Consider the following 25086-nt stretch of genomic DNA (forward strand, 5'->3'; position numbering starts at 1 on the left):
AGTGCTCTGGGCTGGGGGACAAGGTGGGGATGGGGCACAGGGGGGATCCAAGGGCTGGGAGGGCTTTTCCAACCTAAAGGATTCTGTGATCCCAGTGCTGAGTGCTCAGGGGGATGGACAGACAGCCAGTGGCTCAGTGCCCTTCTAAACTACCCAGGATTTGGGTTGGGATACTGGGATGAGCAAAAAACCCAGAGCCCAAGGAGTTAAACCCAAGACCTCGCCAGGAGTATTTCCATGCTCCCAAACTGTATCCATTCCACTCCATTACCGAGGTCCAGAGCGTGGATTTAGGATCAGTTGCTCACTTTGGGTCTGAAACACAACCAGGCTCCTCCTGTCCTGCTGCTGCAGGGCCCAGATGTGTCTCTGGGTTGCTGGCTTTGACACATTTATCCTGCTCTGCAGCTTTGTTATGTAAAATACCTCTCAGCCTTGCTTGATCCCTTGACTCTTTGCTAGAGGCAACAGTTCCACCTTTAATCCATGACAGGCTGAAGAGCTGCCCAAGGACTGTTTATGGAAGTGTGGGACCACTATAAAATGAAAGAATAATTTTACAGAAGGAAGGAATTCTTTGCTACTCTGCTCTGAATTATCGACATCTTTCCAACCCTAATGGCAAAGTTCCTTCCTGAAGGGAGAAGCTGCCACGAAGACACTTAATGGGCAAAATTCTTTCAACACCTTATTTGTGTTTTTACTAAAGGCCAAAAGGCGTTTCCATGGGCCAGTGAATCTCAACAAGCTTTTCAGCAGTGTCCTGCACCAGAGGGGCAATTTCAGAGAATTTCTTCCTGATTTTACTGCAATTTGCTCCAAGAAACTGATTTTAGTGGCAGGTCTCTTAGCTGGTTGAGATTGGGTATTAGGGAAAAATTTCTTTACAGAAAGGGCTGGCACAGCTGCCTAAGGCAGGGGGGAGACTCCCCATCCTGGGAGGGATGTGGATGTGGCACTGGGGGATATGGTGGCCTTGGCAGTGCTGGGGGAACGGTTGGACTTGAAGGTCTTCGAGGGTTGTTCCAACCTCAATCCCTCCAGCACACAGCAAGGAACGGTGGCATCCCACCACCAGCACAGAGCTCCACACATGTGCCTCTTGAAAAACGCCTCAGGATCCATCCAGAGGACAAGAGAGCCGTGCAAAAGCAGCACATTGTTCCCTCAGAACACGCCTGGGTTTCCTCACCCGGCGCGCGAGCAGCGCTCGTTCCGATGAGCTCATTCCGTCAATAAAGTCAAACAGCACGTTAAAAACCTCCACATCCATTAACGGTCCGAGGGTTTCACTAACCAGCTCCATCCCGCTCATTAAAAGTGCTTTTATGGCAGATGGAAAGCTGAAGTCCAGCAGAAGTGCTCTGCTCCAGTGGTATCTCCAGATGGGAATGTTGGAAGGAGCCCCACGCCGCGCGCTCCGGGGGGACGTCACGCTCTGCCCTCCATCTGCCTCCTCCACAGGGAGAGCAGGTTGGAAGGGATTCGTTCCAATCAGAACTTGTGGATTCATCCAAATATTAAATGGGCCAGGCCCAGCTCTGGGAAAAGTGCTCAGAGACCGTTAATTTGTGGGACACCTTCCACTAGGACCAGGTTGTTCCAAGCCCTATCCAGCCTGGCCTTGAGCACTTCCAGGGATGGGGCAAGATAAGGCAAATGAATGGCAGATAAGCTGAAAGCACTAATTTGACTCCAAAAAATGACAGAATTTCTTTTTTTTTCTTGATCACACGACTTTAAGGTCTTTCCAAAGTGCAACAGTGGCAGAGTTTTGGTTAAATTTAGCCTGTTTTGGTTAACAGTTGGTTTGTTACACCAAAAGCAACTCCCTTGCTGAAAAGTGAAGAATGCACCCATGAAAATTTTTTTGCACTGGTTCCTTTCAAACCAGTTTCAAATTTGAGCTGGACATCCAAAAAAACCCAGTATTACAGTTTAAAAAAATAATCCTAAATATAACGGTGTCTTTTGGACGGCACTGGCAGGACCGGGCAGTTCTTGCCTATCAAGCTGTTCTGGGAGCATTTCACTGCAGGTTTTTATTTTCCTCTCTGCCGAGCTCTGCTCCACGCTCGGATATTAAGACATCATAAGAAAAATTCCAGCAGGGCAATTAATCATTAACTGTCACGGTTTTCCATAAGGTGCAAATTTAAGGTTATAAAACTGTCAAAACCCTGAGCAGTTACACGGGCTGTGCCTTTGGCTGGGATGTGCCTCTGGAAGGGGGTGCAGACAAATGCCTGTGGTGCTGTGGGATGCAGCACCTTGGGAGCAGCCACGGCACATCCAGCAGAGACCATCCCATGGGAAACCACGTGCTGCCAACAGGGGTTGGTGGGGTGGCCCAGCAGTGCTGCTGGCTTGTCCCTGCAACCCCCTCTGGGGTGGTTGTTATTTGTAATCATAAAATCATGGAATAGTTTAGGTTGGAAAAGACCTCTAAGACCAACAAGTCTTTCCCCCAGCGCTGCCAAGGCCATCACTAAACCGTGTCCCCAAGTGCCACATCCACACAGCTTTTAAATCCCTCCAGGGATGGGGACTCCACCACTGCCCTGGGCAGCTGTGCCAGGGCTGGACAGCCCCTTCCATAAAGAAATTCTCCCCTAATATCCAACTGTGTGCAAACAAAAAACCAAAGCAGGAGGTCACTTACTCAAGTGGTGAAATGAAGGCCCGTTAGTTCCACACAGCACCAAGGATGGGGAATGTCACAGCAGACATTCCCAGCACCTTGGTCTTTCCCAAAAGGTTTCAGGCATGCAGGTTGAAGAGGATGGAGACCATCCTACAGCTCCACAGGCCCCTTCCCACCAGCTTCAACAGGACCCAGAATCCCACAAACCAGCCGGTGCTTTGACTCTTGAGTTGGTCAAACCACAAACACCGTTTCATTTGCCATCTGTGCTGCAGAGCCAGGATTATCTCCTGATATCAACAGCCAGGAAAAGAAGGATTCAGCAAAAGCATTTTCCAGCCCAGTAGAAACAATCCTCAGTTGAGGTCTCTCCTGGTGTAATTGTAGCCTGGAATGGGCTGCCAATGGGTGATCAATAACTCACTCCTAAATTACACAGCAAAGCACAGAACTCCCCTGGAATAAATGCTGGATGATTGTTGGATGATCAATAATAGAACAGTATCAAGACTAAAAAGTAAAAGCCCTTCTTCCAGAATATCCCTTTTCTCTACTAATTAGGACATTTCTTCACCGAGAGACGTGTGGGTTCAAAACTCCCTCTGTGAGAAATGATGTGAACTAAACCCTGCTCTCAAATCCTGGATCAGCCTGAAGTCACATGGAACTGTTTATAATCCTTGACTGAAGGAATGCTAAAATACTTCTGGCAAAAATACTTCCATTCCCTTTCCCCGTCCAGTCACTGCTCCTTTGAAATCCACTTTTCCTACAATATTTAGACATATCTAACAATTGGCAAAACAAGAGCAAACCCCATTGTTTGGGAAGAAGAGGAAGAGAACACATCAGGAAAAATCTATTCTGATAGCACACATTTTCCCTAGTCTGTCGAGGTCTTGGTAAAATTTGGATTAAATTGGTGGGGAAAACAAGGTTCTTTGGAATAAACACAGATGGGAAGGCCGAGTACCTCCAACCTCAGACAGCCCTGGCACAGCAGATGGGATCTGTGCACAAATTCCTTTCAAAACAATTCAAATCCAAGGTTTTGGTCTGACCAGTTGTGGAGACATCTGCAAAAGCTGGATTGGGACCGTGCTCCCCAAATTCACTGGCATCTCAAGCCCGACACACATTCAAATCTTTGCCTTTTCAAGCTAAAAGGAAAGGACGTGACCAAATCCGCAGGCACGGGGAAAACCCAAGGAAAAAGTGAGGGATGTCACATCTGATCAGCCTGACACCAGTGTGGAACACATTGGTGGCTTCTCTGATTCAGATCTTTCTGCAGCTCCTCCCCTGGCCTCGTTCAAATCCATAATTTTGGTGACTTTAAGCTCTCGGCAACATCTGCACTGAAATGTTTACCTTGGGCTGGCGGCTCGGCGGCACCGAAAGCCAAGGCTTGGGTGCATTTCAAGCTCCAGGATGACCTGGATTTTTCCACCAAACCAACCTCTTGCAGCATGTTGGGAGCAAACACAGGGACCTGATCCCTGAGCCACCATCCCGCGGCTTCCGCAGCTCCGGAGAAACGGGAAACAGTCACGGCGGGAAAACACAGCGAGGAAAACTCACCCGGTGCCTAAGTCAGGGCTGGGTACATTTGATTTCAATAAAGCAAAGCTGCAAAAGCCTCAGGGAGAAAAAAAAAAATGAAGTACTGGATGTAAAAGTTTTATAGAAATGCTACGTTTAATAAAAAAAAAAAAGAGAAGAAAGCGAAGAGTTGGTGCCTCTCTGCAGCACCTCCCCAAACCCTTCCCTCCACTGCTGGAAAAGGGGTTAAATATATCACAGAATCACAGCATATTGTGAGTTGGAAGGGACCCACCTGGATCATGGAAGTCCTTGGGGAGGCCCTGGCACAGGTTGCCCAGAGAAGCTGTGGCTGCCCCTGGATCCCTGGAAGTGTCCAAGGCCAGGTTGGACGGGGCTTGGAGCAACCTGGGTGGTGGAAGGTGTCCCTGCCCATGGCAGGGGGTGGGACTGGGTGGTCTTCAAGGTCTCTTCCAACCCAAACCATTCCAGGATTCATGGTTCTAAGTCCAGCTCCTGGATGTACCCAGCTCCCTGACATTTAAAATACAAAATGCCCAACCACTGGGCATCAAACCTTCATTAAATTTTCCAAGGTCAAAAGAAGAAAAAGGGGGAAAAAGTGCCTTTTCCTTCCATCCCAGATGGCAGCTGAGCAATCCCTGAGCTGTCAGTGGTGGGGACTAAATAAATAGCAAATGAAATGTATGTTGGGCAAAAACAGATATGCTTAAGAAAGAAAACACAAAATGTGTTAAAAATCACATTTTTATGCTGCCATCTGCAGCAGTTTCTTTTCAGCCTTGCTTGTAATTTAGGTTACAATAGGAGCAAGGTGTAAATCATGAAATGGTAACAAAAAAAAAAAAGGAGATTTTTCAGCTCTTTCCTTCCCTGAGCAGTTCCTTCCACAGGGGATGAAATGATGCTGAGGGTGGCTGAGCCAGGGGAGGTCGTGTGGAACCCTGGAGGACTGGGGAGCTCATTGCTCCAGCCTCGCTGGGGGGGTTTTCATTGCATTTATATGCATTTATTTGCCTGTAGAAATCTGAACTAAACCTCCAACACAGGAACTGATTGAGTCTGTTTAACACTAGACAGGAATGGAAGCATTTAAAAGAAGCCAAAGCCCTGCATTTTGCTTTGCAGAGGAAGACAAGGTGCTCCAAAGGGGTGGAGGGAATATAACAACCTTGGAGCCATTTATCTAACAGGCACACACAGCAAATCAGGCTTTCAGAGCTGCCTGAGGAGCCTTGTCTCCTCCTGGGAGCTTTGGAGGTCTCAGCCATCCAGGGACGAGGGCAGTGGGTATTTCCTGGTAGTCCCGTCCTCCTTTTCCCAGCCCAAATTTGGCCTGTGTCCGATGGGATCACATGAGCTGTGGGTCCCAGAGGAGGCTGGAGAGGAAGCAGAAAATGCCACCCACTTTCAAGGTCACAGCTGTGAGGAGATCCCTGCTCATGCTGCTGCACTGATCGCTTACATATGACACGGACCTCGGAAGAGGAACGAAAACACACGGAGAGCTGAATATTCCAGAGCTGTCCCCACAGCCCTGCTGCACAGCCAAGGTCCCAGGGGAGCCGTGCTGTTATCAGGAAGAGATGCTCTCTTGGAAAAAAAAAAGCTGCACAGGGCTTGAGGTTTTCCAGCTCCAAAGGATCTGCAGCAGAGGATGAAGCACAGCTGCCTGTCCGGGAGGAAGTTCCTCCTCTCCACAGTGACTCATCCAAGAAAACCCAAGGGCAGCCGCAGCAGCCACGGGGCTCATTTGAAAAGGATCCTCATTATTCACTCCCAAATTGGGTTTGTCAACAGAGGGAAAGAGCAAAACTTCAGGATTGCCTCATTCCGTGATTCCAAGAGCCTCATCCAGCAAAGGGGGAATGGGCTGCTCTGAGCCAGGTGACAGCAGTGACGTGGGGACAGAGAGGGGACGAGACACAGGGGCAGCAGAACGTGCCAGGCACTGCCTGGTGCTGCTGGAGGAGCACTGGAAAGGGATGGAGAAGAAGGAGCAGGATCTGAATGATCCCAGGCTGCTGCATTCAGCACACAGCTGGGAAAAGATGCAGAGAGCTGGGGGGGAAAATGCAGGGGAGTTGGGAAAAGATGCAGAGAACCAGGGAAAAAAACAATGCAGGGAGCCAGGAAAAGATGCAGAGAACTTGGGAAAAGTGCAGGGAGTTGGAAAAAGATGCAAAGAATTGGGGAAAAAAAATGCAGGGAGCTGGGAAAAGATGCAAAGAACCGGGGATAAAAATGCAGGGAGTTGGGAAAAGATGCAGAGAATTGGGGAAAAACAATGGCAGGGAGCCAGGAAAAGATGCAGAGAGCTGGGGAAGAAATGCAGGGAGTTGGGAAAAAATGCAGGGAACTGGGGGAAAAAAATGCAGGGAGCTGGGAAAAGATGCAAAGAACTGGGGAAAAACAATGCAGGGAGTTGGGCAAAAATGTAGGGAGCTGGGAAAAGGTGCAGAAATCTTTGCTCTTCCAGTTTTTCTGCATCTTGGGAGCTTTGGCAACGCGGCCACACGTGCACAGGCAGTGCCAGGGCAGGACATGGGACCATGGAAAGGCACCTGGAGGGGTGGGAGCAGCAGCAGCTGCTCAGGTGTGCTGGATGGGTCTGCCAGGAGCCAATCTGCTCTGCAGCCCTGGAAGGTCCTGCCTTGGGTGGGCATCCACACCCTGAACCTTCAGGCTCCGGACTCCGAAGCTGTTACGGAGAGTTTATGTTTGGCTTTGCAGCTTAATTTCTTGTGACAGTGAGAAGGAACCCTGAAGGTTTCTGTAAACCAAAGTGTTTACAAGGCAGTGCCAAAGCCAGAGCTGGGTGCAGTGTGGGCTGTGAGCAGCAGCCCCAGCGCTCCAGAACTGCCCTCCGGAGCACAGGACGTGCCACAAGGAATTAACCTCCCAACACACAACTCGAGCCTTGAAATCCCTGCGTGACAGAGACATGAGCAGCTCAGCCAGGCCTGGGGGAAGTGAAATGAAGCAGCAAATTACAGCTCTGCCCAGGATTTTCCACCCGGGATCCCACATAGGTATTTCCCAGCACTCCCTCCCCGGCACTTGTGGTCGGAGCTGCTCCTTTCTGGCGTCTTGTGGTGGCCCTGCTGCTGCTGCTCAGGGGTCCCCTGGGCCACATCAGGGCACTGTCACCACAAAACACACGAGTGGTGCCAGCCCAGCACGCCAAAGGGTGTTGGAATGGACTCAGAGAGCTCCCAAGGGCCCTCTGGAACCTGCCCAGAGGTGCCTGGTGGGTGAGCCTGGTCCTGGAGACCCTCAGGGCTCCCTGTTTCGACCTCACCCCGGGCAAGGAGTGGTCTGTGAGCTCATCAGCACTCGGGATGGAACCAGGAACATCTGGGACTTCTCCAGTGCTTTGCTTTCAGGATCTCCATGTGCTTTCCAAACTAGGATGGCAAAAGAGGGACAGGAAGAGGAGCAGTGGGACACAGCACCTACGGAGAGCAGGGAGCACAGCCCACCTGAGCCCCAGCCAGGGATGGCCCAGCCATTGTCCTGCAGTGACCTCAGCTCTGGAAGACAACTAAGAAACATCAGATCCAGCCCTGACCCAATCCAGTAACAGAAATCCCTCCACACCCCCAAACACAATCACTTTTCCCAACTTACTGATACTTTAAATAAAAGTACAGCTTGTTTTGGCTGTCAGGGCCGATACTGCAAGGGAGGAAAAGCACCAGAACCACCAAGAACATCCCTGAAGCATCTTCCAAGCAGGACCCCTCCACCAGAGGTGTCCAAGGGCACCGACAGCCCAGGCAGCCAAGGGAAACCACCACGAGGACTCTTATCACAGCACTGCATGCATGTGCAGTGTTTCATTTGGCACCCCTGGAGCTCTCATAATCTTTTCCTTTATGATTAATATTGGACAAGTCATATTCCTTATGGAATTTCCTAACTGTGCCTGTTTATATTTTTCTCTACATCAGAGTTAATATTTCGAGATCGCCTCTCTCTTTTTTTTCTCCTTTATTTCACATTCATCTGATTTTCCTCATTTTATAAACCAGGTTTCTTGTTTAGTAGCCATGACAACATCTGCCTGTGGTGGTTACACCACAAGCCTGGGGCTTTTTATTTGCTTTTCTCCCCCCCTGCCCCCAAGCTGCCTTAGAAAAAAATACCCTTTAAATAAATAAAAGCATAAAATGAAAGGGGCAAGTTTGGTAACGACTCCTCCTTCCCCTCCAGTGAGCCACTTCAACAAGACTTCCCAGCATGGTGGGTGAGGACTCATTTGGCTTTAATCCTGCAAAGTCTTATCCACTTAGTGAACTTCAGTGGGAATACTCGGAGCACACCAAGTGAAACACATATGTAAGTCTTTAAAACCTTGAGGTCTGGGCCTGAAAGGCAGAAAAGCAAAAAGCTGGAGCTGCATTTTCCTTCTGGGCGTTGATCTTTTGCACAACAGCTCAGGGGGGTTGGGGTGGGATGGGGGGGATGGAGATGTGCTGCTGTTCCCCAGGTGAGGATGGACTGACTTCCATCCCTCCTGACAGACCACCGGGATGTGGCACCTCTTCCTTGCTCTGCATTCCCAACAAAACCCAGCGGCTGGAGGCAGCAGGACCCACCCTTGCACTCTCATTTCAATTAGAAGGATGTGGTGATTAAACCCTGTCAGGGCAACCTGGAGATCAGGCAAAGGAATTTCAAAGCACAGGAGCATCACCCCACCAACCACATGACTGTGACCTAGGGAATATTAAGGAATAGCTTTTTTCCCCCCTAACTTAACATCACATTTCAGTCTTTTAGGATGTTGGTCACCAGTAGCTTAGAGGGAATTTAAGCTCTTGAAAAAAATGAGTGTATTTTATGTGAGACCTCTCCCCTGAGCACAGTAAGTAGCCCCGGGTTACGGATCTACGTTTACCCACGGAAAGACACAACTCAAATTCCACGGTGTGTTTTACACAGGGAACATAAAACACCAATTACAGGATGGCCAGGCACACTGAGAGCAACCCTGAATCCAGAGGAGGCAACGAGGACGGGAAAAGGCCGGGAACTGAACAAAGGCAGATGAACCTTTAATGCAGCAGAACCTCTGGGAGCCCAGAGACACTGTGTCCAGATGTTCAGAGGTCGATGTAACCTGACTCCAAGAAGGAAGAGGATGTATTCCTTAAAATTCCCTGTTGTGCTTTAATTTACTGCAGTCCTGCAGAGGAGCATGTGGTGATCACAGGTGGAGTTTCAGATTGACCATAAACATGAAGCTGGGGGCAAAAGACTCGAATCGTTTCGGGTTTGGCTGCCAAGACGGTTGAGGTACAGATTTCCATGAAAATATCTCCCTTTCCCTGTGCTCCAATAAAACCAGAGGAAAACCCTCCAGCAGAGATTCTGCAGCACCAACAACCCCTTCACTGATGGAACCAAGACCTGGGACAGGTGACCACCCGAACTGGGGCTCTCCAGCTGATCCCTTCTTTGCTGGGTGGAGAAGGGGAAGGGAGAAGGAACAGAGGATGGATGGCAACATTCTGAAGCTCCAGTTTTTTATCTGTGCTCACATTTCCTCTAAATAACCACAGGAAAATGATCTCTCTACATCTTCAGGACCTCCCTGTCTGCCCCTGAACACTCTGAGGGGAGGGAAGAACAGTGTTGGCCCCACAGTGCCTCCAGCACCATCCCATCTGCCCAGGAATCAGAGACAGAGCTGATTTGGCTGCACTGGGTTTCAGAGTGGCCCCCCCACCAGATCCTGACCCTTTTACCTTGGCTCTGCTCCCTCTGAGGTTTCTGGCCACGGCAACGATCCGTGTTTGATGAGCAGAACTGGCAGATTGGCCGTTGTTGCTCCAGAGGGATTTGCGTGGGGATTACAAGTGGTTTTCAAGGGCTGGCTATGGAATAAATGACATTACTGATGCAATAAAAGCAATCCCTGCCTCTTTCCTACTCCCTGCTCCTGCCATTCCCAAACAAACAATGCAATCTGATTTGATTTTCCCAGGGAAAATGATAAATGTATGTTGACTGTGTCCTGAGTCTTCTCCTGCTCCTGTATTTTGGCATCTCAGAGGAGCTGGCAGGTGCTCTAAGGCAGAGCATCATGTAGACACCAGGTCTAGTGGAAGGTGGCCCTGCCCATGGCAGGGGGTTGAAACTAGCTGAGCTTTAAGGTCCCTTCCAACCCAAACCATTCCATGATTCCATGTAATACCCATCCCTCTCTGCTTGTTCACTCACAAGCTGCAGGAAATCAATCTGTGTGCAGTCCCAGGCCTCACTGCCATGCCACACAAGCCATAATCCGGGACCAAACATTCCCAAACTGCTCATTTTGTGAGCTTTTCTGCTGGATTTCCTCCCTGCTCCCACTGCACCCCCTTGTATCCACGATTTGTGCAAGCAGGGAGTCCTGTGCTGTCCCACATTTCCCCTGAGTTCACTGATGACACGTTTTCTAGAAGGGGAACTAGCTTTTGGAGCTTTTAGAGGGTTCAGATCCTCGGATCTTTCTTAGCTGAAGGAACCAGCTGCATGGCTACCAGAAAGCCTCTGGGATTTCCCTTTTCATCCCTCCTCCCACCAGCACAAGGCACCAGCAGTGCCGATGTGATGACTCGGGAACATTGTTTCGGGACTCGCCTTCTCAGCCTCTGCAAAACTGGCACCAGCCTGAGGTTTCTCACTCCTTGCAAGTTTTTCTAATTAGAGCAGGGTGTAAATTTAAAGTGCCAGTTCTCTTCCTGAACAGCTCCACATGTGGACACCAAGCCCGGCCCAAACCTGTGCTGTTCCTGTTTAGCTTGACCCGTCTCCAAAGGGGGTTTCACACGTGTGAAAGGAGCAGTTAATCAGGAACACGGAGGGTCAGACCCTCACTGTGCTCCTGGCAGAGCTGAAATTAAAGCTCAGGAGTCCCTCAGAGGGAAGCAGGAGAGGTGAGACCTCGTGCTACAAACACCCTCCCGGACGGAGAGATTTTAGGGCTTGAGGCTCAGCTGAGCTTGGTTTAGAGCAGCAAGAAAAATCTACACCCTCTGCACAATGCCAGCATAGAACCAGCATAAAATTCTGGAATTGTTTGGGTTGGAAGGGACCTTAAGGATCATCTTATTCCAGCTCCTGCCATGGGCCGTGGGCAGGGACACCTTCCCCCAAGACCAGGCTGCTCCTGGCCTTGGACACCTCCAGGGATGGGGAGTCCACAACTTACTGGGAATGTTGGAATGTTGCAGACATTCCCCCCCCAAATAAAGGAAAGCTGAGACTTGGGGTTTGCAAACAATTCTCCAGGCAAGGACCACCCCCAAGCAGGGCACGGTGTGCCCATCCCACGGGTGGGTGGGAGCCCGCCCGGGCAGAGCCGGGCACTGCTGCCCGTCCCAGCACCATCCCAGCAAACACATCCCAGCTGCTCCAGGAGCATCCTGCACTGATCAGCAATTTCTCTGAGTCACCAGCTCCCCAAAGCCCCAGTTTTCCTCGGCAGATGAAAGCACAGTGACACAGGTTTCCTGCAATTCCTGGCAGTGTCATCACCAAAGAGATAAAGCCTCTGGTGGAGCCGGGGGGGTGGGACGGTCCAGCTGTGTAAACTGCGTGTGGGCTAAAGCATCCCGGGGCAGCATCCTCATCCCAACACTTCCAAAGCAAAATAAAACCTCTCTGGAGGCAGCAGCATCACACAGAAACATTAAACCAGCAACTTGGCCCAGAACAAGCAAATGAGTTATTTTCATCAAAGCAGGAAAATATAAAATCCGTCTTCACCTCTGTCACCAGCCCAGACAGCAAGTTCCACAGCTTTGTCTTTACTCTGGGATGACATGGGGTTCATTTTAATGGATTTAATTAAAGCTATCCAAAATTTGAGTGAGGAACAGTGGAAAAATTTGCACCTCTGATCTGTGGGAAGTTCTACAGATGCACATCCAGCTGACAGGGGCTGTGCTTAAATCCAACCATCCACTTGCATAAAACACACACTCATTGAACTTGAGAGAACATCACTTACTGGAATATGCAAATTAATTAAACATCACTTACTGAAATATGCAAATTAATTTAAAAACCCTAAGCTGGCCATCTGGGAGGACAGAAGGTGCCACCTGGGTGGGGAGGCCCTGGCACAGGTTGCCCAGAGAAGCTGTGGCTGCCCCTGGATCCCTGGAAGTGTCCAAGGCCAGGCTGGACAGGGCTTGGAGTAACCTGGGCTAGTGGAAGGTGTCCCTGCCCATGGCAGGGGGTGGGACTGCATGGGCTTTAAGGTCCCTTCCAACCCAAACCATTCCAGGCAAACCATCCCAGGAACCTAAATATAAATCAACTGCTCCAACAGCCAGAGATACCAGAGGAAAGACTACAAAGCAGGAATGGGAAGAAGCCTCCTTTCAGCCAGGAGATCTCACTGTAGCCAGGAACTGCAACAAAATCCTGCCCTTGCCCCAAGAACACCACACCAAAGGCATCAACCCACTCCAGCCCTTTTCATCCCTGAAATGGGCACATTCTGTCTTCACACGTCCATATCTGACACCATGAAATGATTCTCTTCATAATGCACGTATTAAAAATTCCCTTTAAACAAAGTTCATCATCTGCCATCTGTTTCAAGTTAGGCTGAGCTGATTTTTTTTTTTTTGAAAATGGAATAGAAAACATTATTTAAAGGTCCTGTAATCTAGATGGTGGGAGGAGAGAAACCAAATTCCAAATACCACCACCACTGTCACCCTGCAGCAAAGACTTGGAGAGAGCCAAGGGCTGGGGAGATGCAATGGGACCAGTTCAGATCAGGACCAAGGGACAGAAAACATGATTAAACTTGGAAGAACTTCACCATCCCTTCAAACCATTGCACTGAAACTGAATAAATTCACAATCTGAAGACATTTGATACAGATCAGCGGGCAAGGCCCTTGGTTTGGGCAACAGTCAGTGGGTCCTGATGGTTTTAGTGAGGCTTAGTAGCTACACCTAAACATAAATAACACTGGAAAAATGGTAACAGTGCACGGTCAAGATCATGTCATGGACATCAGCAACATCTCTGGCTTATGGCTGGTCTGGCTCTCGTCAGGCAGAACGTTTTACACACACACTTACACATCCCTGCAATCACATGTGCAGCACATACTTTATCTCCCACCCTGGTTTGGGCCCGAACGCCGCGGCACCGAGCGCATCCCATCTGGAAAGCGCAGCTGGTTTGAAGCCCTCGCAGCCCGGCCAGCTCGGCTCGTTTCACTGACAACATCCTTGTAACTGATTCTTCTCAGCGAGCCCGAGCACCTGGAAACTCTGCTGGAGGACTCCAGACACGAAGGTTCTGGAGCAATCTTGAAAATCAAATGCAAAATTCAAACGGGGGTAAAAAAACTCCACCTGAGCCCTGCACCAGAGCCCGAGGAGCCCGAGTGCTCCCCAGCTCTTGCCCCGGCAGGGGAAGGAGCACATGTGGTGGATGTCAGCCACGTCATTCAATCCAGCCCTGGAAGGGGTTCAGGTGGTGTGAAGAGTGAGAGCGGTGTGAGGCCGACTCGGAGCAGCACAGAAAATGAGCCCTGAGAGCAGCCTGGAAGGCTGTCATATGGCAGCCACGCCAAGGGCAGCCAGGACTGGTTGTGCTTTCATTACACTTCAGCAAATCTTGCTGGTGACCTCTGAATGTCAGTCCTTACCAGTATTCCCAAGGACACGGGGCCACCAGAGCCCACCTTGTCCCTGGGTCTCCCTGGCTTGGCCACGGTGGTTGTCATGGTACAGACGTGACACCAATGGCACCAAACTGGGCCACCAGCCCTGGGACAGCCCCACACGTGGCACCTTCCACCCCGAACCCGAAACTCAGCTGGAGCTCATCCCTCTGGCACAGCCCCAGGCTCCCTCCCCTCCCTGCCACCGCAGCCCTTTGCCACGGGAGCAAAGAGATGCTGCTCTAAAACAAAACAGTGCTCTTGGATGGCCCAACTCACTCCAGCTCTTCCTGGCCCTGAACCCAAGAGCCCCAGTCAGCAGTGAAAGCTAATCCGGCCCTTCCTGCTGCACTTTTATGGCCATGGCAGCGCTTCCCATCCTGGGGGCCTCCCATGCAAATCTCATTTCATGGCTGGGCGTAAAACCTCGCTCTCAGGTTTAATGAGCAAAACCACCACCAGTAGCAAAGGTGAGCTGACAGGGAGCCCAGCCCACGGCGCCTCCGAGCCCCCCGAGCCCTCCTCGTGGAAAACCCGCCCGTTTCCAGCCGGACACCCCGACTCAGGGACACCCCAAATCCCAGCCTGCCCATGCCCTGAGGAGCCACGTTTGATTTTCAAGCTAAAAATCCCCCCCGAGCCTCAGGGCAGAGGCTGTGGGATCCCTCCCAGGCTCCCCTCGCTTGCCAGCAGGATGAGTGATGGGAAATCACACCAGCTCCAGGCTCCGGCTGCTGCCAGGCGGCTCCGCCTGTTGGAGTCACTGACGGCCCCCTTTCCAATTAATCAAGTTCCCATACTGATTAACAGCATGATTCATGTCCCTCGTTAGGCACATTCCCCAACAAACAAGGCTGTATTTCAAGGCCACTGGCTTAATGGTTAAAATAAATACCTTCCAAATTTCTATTTTCAAGTAGCTGAACCTTTTCCACCTTTACAACTAATTCAGACTTCCTTCAAATTATTTTTCTAAGTAATATAACAATTTGTTTTTCATTAGAGCTTGTCAAAGCCGGACTTTGGTTTATTTTGAGAGAAACCAGTGCTCTCCAGAAACTGTTTAGTACAATTTGAATGACGCCCAAAGGGGTTATTGCAGCCACAATCAAAATAGAGTTTACAGCACTGGCTTGGGGTGACACTTTATTTAACGACGTAAAAAAAAAAAGAAGGGAAAAAAAAAAACCCCAGCGCCCCTGAATCAGAAGCTAATTAAATGCACTCCTATGGCTCACAGTAAGTGTTTCTCAGTCACTCTGACTACTGCAGAATGCAAGGACTTAAACTTGTTGCTAACTAATCCCAGACCCCATTACAGAGCAGCCTTATTTACTGGGTTGGGGTGGTATGTGCTGGTATTCTCGTGTCTGCTACAGCAGCCCCGCAACAGATACCATCGAGCTGGAAGTGAAATCAAATCTAGCAGTGATTAAATAGTTTGGGTTCTGCCTGCTTAAGATTTTTTTCTTTTTTTTGGGGGGGGGGGTAGTATAGTTTGGTATTTAATTTAAGGTGGCTTAAATGTAACAGAAAATCTGCCCTGTAACTGCTTTGATTTCACATTCCTCTTGTTTTGCTGTGGAGAAAAGCTGAGCTGGAGCAGCGCCAGGGCCGAGGGAGGGAAGGCTGGGGGGTCCATGGGGACAGGGAGTGAGGGGCAGGGGGACCCCTGCACCCCTCGCCCAGGGGGACTGGGATGATGAGTAACCTCCATAATCCCAGTCCAAAGCCTCAGGGTTCCCAAAAAAACCCTTTAATCGCTCTCCCTCCATCCTCCATCTCGAGTCCAAAGCAGGTTTTTAAACAACTGAGCTGCAAAACTGTTTTCCATGGGCCCATTCCTGCCCCAGCAGCTCCCTCACGTTCTGCACTTCATTTTCCTGGGATCCTCCGTTTGTTGTTTCTTTCTAAGCCACAACAAAATCAACAATATTTGGACTTTTGTGAAGGCTGAATTTCCTCTGTTTTCACAGGGGAGCCACTGCCCAGCCCCAGCAGTGCCACCCACCCACTCACACCCTGCCAGTGATGCTGGGCCATGTTCCTCAGCACCCTGAGGGGCTACAAAAAACCAGGAGAGGGACTTTTTAGTGATAGAACAAGGGGGGATGGATTTAAACTGAAAGAGAGGAGGTTTAGATAGGATATTGGGAAGGAATTTTTGGCTGAGAGGGTGGGGAGGCCCTGGCACAGGTTACCCAGAGAAGCTGTGGCTGCCCCATCCCTGCGAGTGTCCAAGGCCAGGTTGGACGGGGCTTGGAGCAACCTGGGCTAGTGGAAGGTGTCCCTGCCCATGGCAGGGGGTGGCACTGGATTGGCTTTAAGGTCTTTTTCAACCCAAACCAATCTCAGATTCAATGAACTGCAGAACGATGCCCGAATTTTCCAGCTGCTCCCTCCTCCAGCAAACTGGGCAGTGGCTTTACCCTCACAAACGTTTCCATACACAAAAGCAACCCCTTGGACAGTGCACATGTGCTGGAGGTGCAGAATTAAAGCCCTAACGAAGGGCCTGATCCTTCTGCCACGAGCCTGGCACTTGTGCAGCCCCACTAATCCTCCCGGAGACACTCCTGATTTACACCAGCGCCGGAAAGGGAACGAACCCCAGCTCGGATCTGACAAGTGAAAACAAACACTGGATTCAGACACTTTCTGCAGGGAAGGGGGGGGGGCTGTTTAATTTTTGTTCCCTCTCTCCAGGCTGCTGCTGTGACCTCTGCTACCTCCTAAGTCAGCAACACAATATGTTGCAGCTGTGGCACAGCCACAGCCTGATTCAATTTGTGCGTGTGTGGCTGCGAGGGCAGTTCATCCCTCCAACGTCTTGTGGCGTGGCAGAGGTGGGGGAAGAGGGGGCTTGGTCCTCCCCTCCCAAAAGAAACGGGGGGAAAACCCTGCTTTGCCTCCCCTGCACAGCACTGGAGAGACGGGAACAAAATCAACTGGAGGAAAACGTCCATTCCCATCCCAGTTTTTAGGAGATTGGGGTTTGGCCAAGCCAAGGCAGAAAATATCTGTTCAACAACTGTTTTCTGCCTAGAAAGAAAAAAAAAAAAAAAAGAGGAGGAAAATGACTTTGCTGCCCACTCTCCTGCACATTCCCAGCTCCCAGGAGAGCAGGGGTTGTGTGTCCCTGGTGCAGTGCCCAGCTGGGCAAGGGTAGAGCTCGGAGCTTGTTTTCCAAGGGAACGGAGCCAGAGGTTTCTGTCATGTTCCCCCTCAGGGGTCCCTCTCAGCAGGTCCCCCCTGGAGCTGCCTCAGGGGGGTTCTTTGCTGGGGCTCTGACTTTAGGGGGGTGGGGGTTTGGCTGAGGGGGTTTAATCTCTGCCTTCTCCAAGGCTGGAATTCAGCCTCGTTCTTGGCATTCTCATCCCTCCGCTTCACAAATGGCTCCTGCTGAAAACCACCCTGGGATTGCCCAAATGTCAACCCACTGCCAAGCCTCCAGGGAAGCAGGAATGGTAGCAGGGAAGAACTGGCAGCACCAAGGCTTCTCCACTCTGGCTCCTTTGGGGAACTTCTGCCCTGCCGTGGGACAGGGGAGCTGAGCTCATCCAGGCACCAAGGGCCCCTCCAGGAATTCCCCAGCCACGAGGATGCTCCGTGCTGGAGCACGTGCCAGGAGTTTTCGGGGGCCACATAAAGGAATCAGAATCCCCAAATTCATTCAAATCCAAAAGGATTTGAAAGCCTAAAACTCTCCCCTAACTGAGCCTTTACGACCGTGACAGAGCAGTGTGGAAGCAAAGGAATGACCCTGCCTTTCCAACGGCACCAGCCTTACACTTTCCATTCTATTTACTTATTTATGGCTTTTACCTTTGTGATACTGAAGCTCCTTCCCATCTGGCAAAGCCAAAACCACCCCCCAGCTGTAAAAAAACCTCAGCCCCCTCCCTCGTGGGAGCTGCAGCCTCCTCTCTGCACTCCAACCCGGCACTACCTGCCAGCTCCGAGGGGCAAGGTGGCTTTTTCCTGGCTTTCTTGGCTTTCCTCTCGCTTCCCCTCATCAACTCCTTTGCCAAGCAGTGTAATTTTACTGCCTGGCTTAGAAGGAGCCAAGAAATACGTTTGCTGGTGTAAGCTGTGCATTAGATGGCGTGAAAAACATGCAGCTTCAGGGTTTTTAGGAGCCAGCTCCAGGGAACAGCGGAGCACCCGCCGAGCAGCAGGACTTGCCTTCCCCACGCAGCACTTCCAGCCTCCCTCCTCCTTCCAACCACAAGCTCCTCGGGGTATGGGCAGGCTCTGCCCTGATGCTTCCACAGAACCAAGAATAACAGAGTGCAGACCTCACCTGGGGTCTCCAAGACCCTCCAAGATCTCTCCTTCCCCGCTCCAGATACCGAAAGCCACATTTTGGACTTGATTTCCCCTGAACACTGGGGGTGCTTAAAATCTAAATGAGTATTTCTGAGGCTCAGACCCCTCCACTGCTACAGAAATCAGCCAATCATGGATACACAGAATCATGGAATCATGATTGGAAGGTTGGAAAAGCCCTTTAACATCATCAAATCCAATCATCAACCAGCACCATCCCCACATTCACCACTAAATCAGGTCCTCAAATGTCACATCCACAGGTTTTCTGGACACTTCCAGGGGTGGTGACTCCACCACTGCCCAGGGCAGCCCCTTCCAATGCTTGACAACCCTTCAGGTGAAGAAATTTCTCCTGATGTCTAACTTGTCACCATCACCCAGATCTCCCACATGGAGGTGGCCCAGGGTGCTCCAGCAGTCTGGAAGCAGCACAATCCCACAGGAATCCAAGGGTGGACAGACCCCCATCCTCCAGCACGGTCTCCACTGCCCAGCCCCTCCCCTCTGATGTTTCCAAACTCACTAAGCCTTTTCCCTTATAAATGTGAACTAAGCAAGAAGAATAAGTTCACACTTGGAAAGAAACCCAAGTTTTTTTCTTTAAAGCCCAACTTCTTTTGGGTTCCTGACAAAGCAATATTCTCCAGGCCAGTTGGAATCTGGAAAAATACACTCACTCAACCTAGCCACCATGACTCCAATAACAATTATAAAATGTCCAATAAAACTTGCATGTAATGTCAATTCAAATCTTGAAAAGCAGAATTAAGTGGTATATCAACATTAAACTTTATTGCTTCCTTTGCAGAGCAGAAGTATTGTCAATAAAAGTCATTCTGAATGAAGAAAAGGGCAGTAAATATTAAATAAACAGGTTTTTGTTGAAATGCTATAAAGGCACCAGAGCTGCATTTTACACTGGGACCCTTTTTGCCTTTGCAGACTCCCCTCGTGATAGAAATAAGGCAGTAATTGCCAACTATCAATAAAGTGCCAATTAAAGGGTGGTTGATGCCTGCATTTACTCCATGTTGTTAGGAGCCTTTATTGCATGGAGTTGGCTTTTCCAGGTCCCCCTGGCTCTGTCTGACACCCCCCAGCACACCCAGGGTCGTGCTGCTTGTTAGGAGCCCCTGGAGGAGTTGGGAGGGCAACGGAGGTGACACCGGCCACGAGTCCTGGCTGGGGGCTGGGCAGGGATGGAGCACCCCAAGGTGAGTGAGGAGCATTGACAGAGTCTCAGAATGGTTTGGGTTGCAAGGGACCTTAAGCCCATCCAGTCTCATCCCCTGCCACGGGCAGGGACACCTTCCACTAGCCCAGGTTGCTCCAACCTGGCCTTGGACACTTCCAGGGATGGGGCAGCCACAGCTTCTCTGGGCAACCTGTGCCAGGGCCTCCCCACCCTCCCAGGGATTTCTTCCCCATATCCAACCTAAAACTGCTCTCCTTCAGTTTAAGGAGGCTGAGTTGGCTGGTGATGAAGTTTCTTCTGGCAGAGATGTGAAGAAGCAGCATCCCCCCCTGAGCTCCCTGCACTGGTGTTTCTGGGAACACGGAACCAAGTGGAGCAGGACAGCCCTGCCCCGAGACACGGCTCTGTGCCAAAGCCTGGCACTGGGCAACGTGGTTTGCTCTCTGCTGGGCCACTCACCCTGGTGTGTTCTGCTCCTTCTCAGCTCTATTCACCTTAGGAGAGCCCTCCCTGCCCTTCCTTACACACACAACAGTTCCTACTCACAATTCCTGCCCCCTGATCTGATCTCTGCTGTGTCTCAAGACCTGCCTGCCTCTGCAACAAGCAGCTGCCAGAGATGGCAGGTTCTACTTTGCCCACGAGCCAAAATAAGTTTTTTAGGGTTGGGTTGAATAAAATCCTCCCAGTGACACCAAAAACCTCAGGTGTGATGCCCGTCACAAACACCCTGAGACCTCCCTTGGTCAGGCCTGGCCTGTCCCACTGCCAGAACCTCCAGCTGCCCAAGTTCCACCCCAACACAACCAAACTGGCCCCAAAAGCTGTGCAGAGGTACAAGCTGATGCCCAGTGGCACCCAGACACAACAGGAAGCGTTTGGGAAGCAGAAGGAGCGGGAACCTCCGCGAGGGCACAAAACCCCGCGGCTTTTATGTCAGACCTTTAAAACCTGACCAGCATTTTTGTGGCTTACCAAGGGAGTTTATAAGCTGTTCTCCAGTTTAATCATCACATGAGTTCACAGGAAGCAGGAACAGCTACTGAGTATGAATTTCATGATGCTGAAATGATGCTGAACAAACCCAGGCGGCGAGGGCTGGGGATTAACGAGCTCTTTGAGCTCTGCCAGGGACAGGGATGAGAGAAATCAGGCGGGGTCTGGGAAATACGTATGCAGGAGCTTCTGTCCTCTGAGTTTTACACATGTACAAGAAAACCCAACTGGCATGTGAACACCATGCATTTTTCGAGGTATTATTTTCACTACAAACCTCGGCTCAGTGAATCTGGGGGTTGTGAAAAGCAGCTCAAACGTTTTCAGAGATAAAGAACAGCCCTTGAATGGTAAATATATGAAGAAGAATCTCTTGAAAACATGAAAGATGCCTATAAAAATTAGCTTTTGGAGAAACTGCAGGTACTCCTGAGCCACAGGATGCACCAGTCCTGGGCTGACACTTCTCTGCCACCCAGAAATCAAACCAGCAGCACGGGAAACAAACCTCCAGCGAAGCAGAAAGAGCAGCCACAGTGCTGTGACCCACCCGAGAGCCAACAGGTCACGGCTCTGAATCATCCTGAGTCACTTCCTCTGGAGTCAGTTCCTCTGGATGCTGCTCCAGGGAATCCTATCCCTGCTCCTGCCACCCATGCCCATGTCCTGGCAGAGCCAGCGCGAGGAGTGTGTGTCTGCACCTTGCCCAGCCCACCCACAGCTCCAGGGGCAGTGGGGCTGGTTTGACACCCCTCAAAGACCCATCTTGGGAGCAGATGTTCCCCCTTGGAAGCCAAACAGGAGCACCTCACCTGGAAGAGGATCTGCAGGAGGCCGTGCAGGATGCACATCCGCCGTCCCAGGAAGAGGAAGAAGGGCACCAGCAGCTCGATGAAGTGGTTGACCAGGGTCTCCAGGCGGTGGAACCACCAGGGCGAGCGGTGCATGAAGTAGGCGATGGGGTTGGGCACCGGCTGCGTCTGAAAGAGGGCACGAAAAAGGGATCAATCCCCTCTCCAAGGCTCATTGCTGAGGAGAGTTACAGAGTTTTGGCCTCTTTCCTTATTTCTTTCCCCAAGACTCCTCTCGGAACCATCCTTAGCCTCTGGGAACTCATTTCTTTGCAGAGAAAATCGCTTCACTCGAGTGTTTTTCACACGAACCCAACGCGTTTTTAAACCAATCCATCTTCTGAAAACCCAGAGTTTTACTTTTCCCTGTTTTCATCACAACCAAAACCCACCTTAAATTAAACCAGTTATTATTTAATACCGAAATATTGCACACAGCTTGACACTGGGTGATGTTACACTGCCCTGCACGAGTGAAGATCATCAGAGCAACTGAGCAGATACAGAAACTGAGACAAAGATTTTCTCGGGGTCACACAGAGGGTCAAACAGAGCCAGGAATGGAAACCAGATTACAAAACCTTGGAGATCTTCTTTCAAAATGTTTAAATTTGAAATAAATGTGGTGGTAGAGCTGCTTTCCAAAACTGTAATTTGGGAGAGGAAAGTGTAATTCCTCCAAACATGTTAGACTGGTTAAGGTATTTACACACTGGCCTTGGGACAATATTATTCTTTTATCAGCCTGAATTTTTTGACACTGGGAGATTTTTCCATCCAGTACAATAAAGCTGCAAATTTTACAAAGGAAGCAAACCCAAAACCTGATATGTAAGTGCCGCTCTAAGAAATCATGCAATTTTAGTGAAAATAAACGTTAATTTATCTCTAGCGTATCTGACAGGCTCAAATTCATTGGTATTGTTTGAAAATTGCAACAACAAAAAAATAGAGAGGTTGAAAACACGAATGTTAATTAAAGGAGACAAAACACATCTTTAAATTATTTGTAGTTAAATCAAAAATACAAACAAACCAGGGAAAATCCTGTAGGATGCATGGCAAGCGAGAGCGCTCCCACTGCCAAATCCCACAACTATTGTAATCCCTTATTAGCAAAGCTGGGATTAATAAAGTTGTTGCTTTCCATGGGTTGGAGCTGCTGGAGCCCCTCAGGACAGGAGACCGCATCCTTCCTTCCTCGGACACGGCGCCGGATGGAGCCGTGCCGGGGTCAGGGAGCTCTGCCAAGTCCACTCCAGCCAGGGCTGGAGGTCAGGGCAGCCCCGGGTGCCACCCAGGGTCCTTCCCCCCCCACAGGACCTGGTTTGAGTTACTCTGCTTGTTGGACTGTTCTCCAGCATTCCCAGAACGCTGGGGAGGCTCACAAAGGGATTTTTTTTCTTTTTTTTTACCTTGATCCCAAATTGCTGAGAAATGCTTTTATCCTCCCCAAAAGGCAGGTTGGTTTCTTGGCTCTTTTTATTATTATTATTCTTTTTTTTAAAGTGCTTTAACCAAAATTGACCCAGCTGAGGTATCAATCCTAGAGGCTGGAATGTTTGGCACCTGAGGCCGAGGAGCACAGAGAGCCGACAGTGCTACGTGAGTAATTACACACCTACTTACAACTGTAATTAGCACATTAATATGTATTAATGTTGCTGCTTGGTTGGGCTGGGACTCACAAAATCATCCCCCTGACCTGCTCAAGGGTAGAAAGAGAAAATTCCAGCCTCAAGTTCCACCGGACTGGGACAAGAAGCAGAAGGAAGTTCGAGGCCGGGCTGGAGCGACCTGCTCCAGTGGAAGCTGAGCTTTAAGGCCCCTTCCAACCCAAACCATTCCATGGTTCTATGCCTGCACATGTAAAGCAGAACACAACGATAGGGAAGTGATTCACAGGTCCCAGATACTCTTGAAAAGCTGCTGGGGGAGGAGATCTGTGTGTGAATGTGTGTGTTCCTCCCAATGCCTTCCAGATGCTGCGATTCCGGGCGCAGGATTCCCGGGGAGAAAGCTGTGTTTGCTCGGGATGGGGTGTCGAGGCAAAGACCCAGAGCAGTGTGTGAATCACCTTGGTGAACGCCTGGGATGCTGGAAAACTCCCTGCTTTCCTTTTGGGCCTGAGTTTGTCACTGCCCAGGGGTGCTGGGAGCACCCGGCACCCCGACTGGTGGGTCCTGTTGGGGGAAAGCACCTTGCTGGGATTAGAGAGGGAATTTCCTCCCTATGTGGTATCCCAGAGTAATCATTTCCTATGGAAGCATCGCAGCGGTGTTGGAGGCAGCGGTGTCAGAGCCCAGGAGGAGGGAAAAGCTTTCCAGGATCACCTCACCCAGCTCAGTTGTGGGATTTTGAGCTTTGCGCTTTGCTCCGTGGCTGCTCTGCAAGGAGAATCATGGGATGGTTTGGGTTGGAAGGGACCTTAAAGATTATCTAGTTCCACTCCCTGCCATAGGCAGGGGACACCTCCCACTATCCCAGGTGGCTCCAAGTCCCGTCCAGCCTGGCCTTGGACACTTGCAGGGATCCAGGGGCAGCCACAGCTTCTCTGGGCAACCTGTGCCAGGGCCTCCCCACCCTCACAGCCAGGATTTCTTCCCATATCTTATACTAAACCAACTCTTTCAGTTGGAAGCTGTTCCCCTTGTCCTGTCACTCCAGTTCCTGATGAAGATTCCCCCTCCATCTCTTCATCCTAAGAAGCATCTTAGAAGCAGTCAAGAGTTCCCCTCCATCCACAGCCGTGACCTGCTGACACACAGACACGGAAAAATGCAGCTCCAAGTCCGATGCAACTCAGTGAATGATCCCAAGGCAGCGTGAGGGAGCAAGGGGAGCCCTGGGCTCTGAGCAGCCCCTTTTCTGGGCACTCTGCGAGACAGAAAATGTTCTTAAATAAAAAAACAACGATTAGCAAAGCCCGGCTTTCTGTGTCAGCACAAGGTGCAACCTAATAACCCTCCTGCCTCCCTCACACCTCCAGCAGCCGGGGAAAAACTGCTGCTGCAAATGCCTTTGGAAAGGGAAAATGAATCCCATAACGCCTGGATGGGGCAGATTTGTAAGGTGTGAGCGGGGCCGGCGCTCGGCGGGGGCTGCCCCAGGAATTCTGGGTCTCCAGCCCGGGCCTGTTCCCTGCCTCTGATCGACCAGGTTTTACAAGGGCTGGGAAGAGATTCTAAAAATATGCACAATAAACTGTTTTTTCTCCCTAAGGGGTCTATGGTTTAATTATGTTCTTAGTGAGAACCATTAAAGTGCTAAGTACCTGAAGACTCCTAATTTACTAAACTATAGGCTACTAAAGCCCAACAGAAGGCCATTATACACCAGAGGGAAGGCTCTTCTCGGGGCCTGTAAATGCACAGGGTCTCTCCTCCAGCCTCCCTGTTGCTGTGGCGTTCCATAAACTCCGATGGAGTATTTAATCCCAGGGTTAGACAGCCCAGCTCAGCCTAAGGAAACCTCCAGGCTCTCCTACACGTGGGCAGAAAAACAAGTCCCACATTGTCCTCAAACAACCCACTGCTCACACAGGGCTGGGGCTCGCAGCAACCTGGGCTGGTGGAAGGTGTCCCTGCCCAGGGCAGGGGCTGAGACTGGATCATCTTTAAGGTCCCTTCCAACCCAAACCATTCTGGGATTATTTACTGGTCTCACAGCACAGCTCCCACACAAGTAACTGTGCAGCATGGGAGGGTGAAGTTGGAGGGGGAGGGAATCGTGGACTCATGGAATGGTTTAGGTTGGAAAAGCCCTCTAAGATCAGCAAGTCCAACCAAGTGCAAGGAATGGCAGAAAAATCTTGAAAAACAG

General features: G+C 50.4%; 1 protein-coding gene across 1 annotated transcript in view; it reads right to left on the bottom strand.

Moving 5' to 3' along the window:
• The window catches only part of LMF1 (lipase maturation factor 1), a 150725-nt gene that overhangs the window by 27721 nt on the left and 97918 nt on the right, over nucleotides 1-25086 (bottom strand). The window contains exon 6 of the mRNA XM_018067618.2: nucleotides 21226-21393. Within this exon, the coding sequence (XP_017923107.2) occupies nucleotides 21226-21393 (168 nt within the window). The remainder of the gene's footprint in view (nucleotides 1-21225; nucleotides 21394-25086) is intronic.

This window comes from Manacus vitellinus, unplaced genomic scaffold (genome assembly GCF_001715985.3).
Source record: "Manacus vitellinus isolate BGI_N305 unplaced genomic scaffold, ASM171598v3 scaffold_12_pilon, whole genome shotgun sequence".
Classification (NCBI taxonomy): Eukaryota; Metazoa; Chordata; class Aves; order Passeriformes; family Pipridae; genus Manacus; species Manacus vitellinus.